Source organism: Penaeus chinensis, chromosome 16, assembly GCF_019202785.1.
Source record: "Penaeus chinensis breed Huanghai No. 1 chromosome 16, ASM1920278v2, whole genome shotgun sequence".
Lineage (NCBI taxonomy): Eukaryota > Metazoa > Arthropoda > Malacostraca > Decapoda > Penaeidae > Penaeus > Penaeus chinensis.
The window spans coordinates 33,746,872-33,751,871 of NC_061834.1; the positions used below are offsets into that span (position 1 = coordinate 33,746,872).

A 5,000-nucleotide genomic window follows, 5' to 3' on the forward strand; every position below is an offset into this window, starting at 1 on the left:
CTTTTATTATAATAATTGTTGTCGTTAATATTATCGTTGTTATTTGCATGGTTATCATTATTATTATTATTATCATTATTATTATTATTATTATTATTATTATCCTTATTATTATTATCATTATCATCATCATTAACATTATTATCATTATAATTATTACAAATATCATTATTATTATTATTATTACTATTATTGTTGTTATTATCATTATTATTATTACTGTTGTTTTGTTATTATTACCGTTATTATTATTATCATTATTATTATTATTATTATTATTATTATTATTATTATTTTATTATTATTATTATCATTATTTTTATTTTATTATCATTATTATTATTATTATCATCATTATCATTATTATTATCATCATTAAAACTATCATCATTATTACTATCATCATCATTAGCACTATCATCAATATTATTATTACAATGACCTCACGCCACATGCCTATATCAAAAGTCCCGCTAACGGCCAGCTCGACACAACGTACGCTGGCTCGCAACCTCGAATGACATCGAAATAAAAATATATAATATAAATAAAAATATATAATTTTGTCTGTATATTCCAATTGGGTCTTGTCTAGTTTCAAGTATTAGATCTGTGCTGATAGCTTAAGTTTCGTAACTGTGTTGACATATTTCCTATCCTTTATTGTCTTGTTATATCTTGTGCATGATATATATGTGTGTGTGTGTGTGTGTGTGTGTGTGTGTGTGTGTGTGTGTGTGTGTGTGTATTAATTTCATTCGTGATCAGCCGGGCATCCCAAATAATCATCTGTGGGATGTGGTCAGGAGCTATCAATTAAGCAAAGTAAAGGCACCCCATGTCTTTTCTTTGCTCGCATTTCCAACTAAATTACCGCCAGACATATTCTGCATTTGCCGTGAATTACCAGTTGCGTTGATGAACGCCTTCTGATAAAACTGCCCTACTTCCACCGTAACTCTGGCACGGGGAGCTTATAGGGTAGATCCTTGAACTCCATATATATACAAATATATATATATATATATATATATATGTATGTATGTATATATACATATATATACATACATGCAGGGCCGGATTATGACCTTTTGGGGCCCCTAGGCTAATAAAATTATGGGGTCCCTTTAAACGGAACCACTGGGGCCCCTTATCTCAAATAAAAGGCCTCCAACAGGGGCCCTATATCTCAAATAAGGGGCCACAAACAGGGGCCACATTTTTTCTTTTTTTTTAATTGGGGTTTCAGACTCCTGGGCCTCCTTTTGCAAAGTTGAAATTTTATTTTATGTTAAATGAATTATTCTGCAATGCAAAATATTAAAATATTATACTCATTCAAAAAAAAATATATATATATATCTGAAAATCTTTTAGCAGGGCCCCCAAGCTTAAGGGGCCCTAGGCTGCAGCCTACACTAGCCTAAAGGATAATCCGGCCCTGCATACATGTATATATATATATACATATATATATACATATATGTATATATCTTTTTCTTCTTCTTCTTCCTCAAGCTTCTCCCATTTCTGGGGTCGTTGCGGCAGATACGAAAGCCTTCCATATTTTTCTCTCTTGGGTGTCTTCTTCCCTCGCACCCACGGACCTTGATGTTATCCATCCACCGCCCTCTTCCTCCCCTTCCCGGTGGTACCATGCTCAGCATTCTCTTTCCGATGTAGTTCTCCTCTTTTCGCTTTACATGACCAAACCATCTCAGTCTCGCACTTCTGCACCTCAGTCCGATTTTCGTCACTCCCATTCTCTCTCGAATCTCGTCATTTCTCATTCTGTCTATTATGGTCAAGCCACATGGCTATCTGCACATTTTCATCTCAGCCACCTCTAGTTTCATTTGTCGCCTTCGTTTGGGGTACCGTCTCCAGCCCGTAAAGCATTGCCGGCTGGATCACGGTCCGGTGGATCTTTCCCTTAACTTTGGCTGGGACCCTCTTGTCACACATCACACCGGCCATCTTCTTCCAGTTGTTCCATCCTGATTGGATCCTTCTGCTGATCTCTGCTTCTACTCCACCATCCGATTGTACTGTGCTACCAAGGTACCTGAATTCACTTACTACTGGCAGTTGTTGGTCTTGCATCCGTATGTTTCCTCTGGACACCCCATTCAAGCACATGTACTCCGTCTTCGCTCTTGATACCTTCATTCCTCTCCTCTCCAGTCTATCGTGCCACCTCTCCAGGTCCTCCTCTAGCTCGATTTTCTCCTCGCAGCAAAGCACAACATCGTCAGCAAACATCATGTTCCAAGGAGCCTCTTTCCTGATGCTCTCTGTGAAGCTGTCCATGATGATGGCAAATAGGAACGGGCTCAACGCTGACCCCTGATGTAACCCCACTTCTACCTTGAAAGGCTCTTTTGTTCCCGCTATGCACCTGACCTTTGTCTCGCTCTCTTTGTACATGTCTTGAACTATACGGAGTAGTTCTCTCGGATGTTCTTTCCTCGCATGCACCAGTACAGTTCCTCCCGCGGCACTCTATCATAGGCCTTCTCCAGGTCGATAAACACGCCATGCAGATCTTTGTGGCCCACTCTGTACTTCTCCTGCATTATTGTTATCCTTATTATCATCATAATCATCATTATTATTGTTATCGTTATTATTATTAGTAGTAGTAGTAGTAGTATTGTTATTATTATTATTATCATTATTGTTATTATTATTATTATTATTATTATTATTATTATCATTATTATTATTATTGTTATTATTATTATTATTATTATTATTATTATTATTATTATTATCATAATTGTTATCATTATTATTATCACCGCCTTTACAATTATTCTTATAATCACTGCTTTTGGCATTATTGTTATTTTCAACACTCTTTACTTACTCATATTGTTATCAATATTATTATGATTATTATCATAATTATCATCATTGTTGACATTGTTATTTTGTTGGTGTCATTAGGGGTCCCTGAAATGCCACAAAAAGACCTTTATATATATATATATATATATATATACATACACACACAACCACACACATACACACACACACACACACACACACACACACACACACACACACACACACACATATATATATATATATATATATATATATATATATATATATATATATACATATATATATATACATATATATGTATATATATATGATCATATGATCATACATATTCCAAGATGTATATGTGAAGTATGCAAAATATAAATACTTTAAACAGTCTTTCATACTATCAGACACTGCGCAATCAGTATCAGAGTCCTGGCTTTCAGGGGTTTCGATCCCTCAGGCTTTTGCTAATTCTAAGAAAGACCCCTGAACCTGCAAAAGGGAAGCCAGTGGAAAGGAGGATCATTTGAAGCCTACTTGTTATTTTACACTGCATTTATTTCCCCCTGGTTAGCTGCGTCCAGGCTGACCCCACAACATTTATAACTTAACAAATAGTTTGCAGCTTAGCAAATATTTAAGATGATTAGAAAGTACAGGTCATCGTTGCCTTCGGAAATGATAGTATGACCCAAGCAGTGAAATCCCCTTTTTCGGGTCTCTTAGGTCCCTACAAAAAGGTTGATAATGGCTTACGTAAGTTTCTTTCCAGAGGTAGAAGACTCTAGTGGAATCTGTTTTTACATGTTGTTAGTGATAGATATTGCTAATGGCTATTGCATCTGTGGCACATTATATATCAGAGAAATAGTTCATTAACCCCAGAAAAGATCACATCGTTGCCGCGTGAGTGTGTGTGCTTATACGCGTGATGAATCATCTGAATCTGCTCCCCCAGGATGGTGCATTCGATGAGCTCAAGGTCGATAGATTCATGTAATATTTATTGTAGTTCTCAGAAGGTTTATTATTCTAAAGAGTTTTTTTGTGTGTGAGAGAGAATCTATGCACAATTTCATAAAATAATTATGCTTTCATGACCTTTCCAAAACAATAAATAAAATATTCAGGTGATTCTTTTCTCTCTCTCGACATTAGCCCAGTCTCAGCCAGTCTCACGGATTTACGTAAAGCAAATTAAGACTACTTTATCAATCCTAGTTACACTCAAGCCCAAACGCAACGCATGACACACGGAATAATCTGTCATACTCTGTCTCTACCGCAACCTGCCTGACGTGACACTCGTTCCCGCTGAAACCCACGTGCAGCTCGACCAAACACGCCATCCTGCAGAGACCTCACTTCAGCACCGGCGTTCTGAGAGGTCATTTCCATAGATCGACCTTCAACCCTTTTCTTATCACTGGACGACACTGTGTGTGTGTGTGTGTGTGTGTGTGTGTGTGTGTGTGTGTGTGTGTGTGTGTGTATTTTTCTTCTTTTTCTTCTTCTTCTTTTTACGGTCAGTATATATAAACATATATCCCTTCTTTTCTTAAGTATAAGGAGGCATGCAGTTGACAAAGGATATAAGGATGTTCAAATTGAAGAATGAAATTTTCTTAAAACGGTTGTCACATTTGGAAATTTGTCACATGTAGAGAAAAAACGCATATTAATCCCTCTGACATTTGTATTTTCTGACAGCAGCTGAGTGAATGAGAAACAATGATTAACAAAAGCAAAATAAAAAGAAATGTTAGCAAGAGAGACTTCTAAGAACAATATGTTTTTTTTTTTTTCACCCAAAATAACTGAATGGCATTCACAGCTGTCAATCAAATAATTAGATATCGCGTTTTCAGGATAATGACTCTGAAATTAAACACCAATAATTAGAGAAATCCGACAACGCGAAGATACTTATCAACTAAGCATTTTAATCGGCAGCAGAAGACAAACGGAATTCATTGTAGAAAATCCTGTGAATGAAAAGGAATATTTTTCATTGTGGTAAATGTAGAAAAAAGCTATGAATGAAAAGGAATATTTGTCATTGTGGTAAATGTAGGAAAAGCTATGAATGAAAATAAATCATTTTCATTGTGATAAATGCAGAAAAAAAAATATTAATGAGACGTAGTAATGCCACGGTATAAAAT

General features: G+C 35.8%; 1 protein-coding gene across 1 annotated transcript; it reads right to left on the reverse strand.

The window, feature by feature from the left end:
- Positions 1 to 1,836: 1,836 nt before the first annotated feature.
- On the reverse strand, positions 1,837 to 2,427 carry LOC125033295. Its single transcript, XM_047624677.1, has one exon. It carries the CDS (start codon positions 2,425 to 2,427, stop codon positions 1,837 to 1,839), a length of 591 nt encoding a protein of 196 aa, XP_047480633.1.
- Positions 2,428 to 5,000: the final 2,573 nt, after the last annotated feature.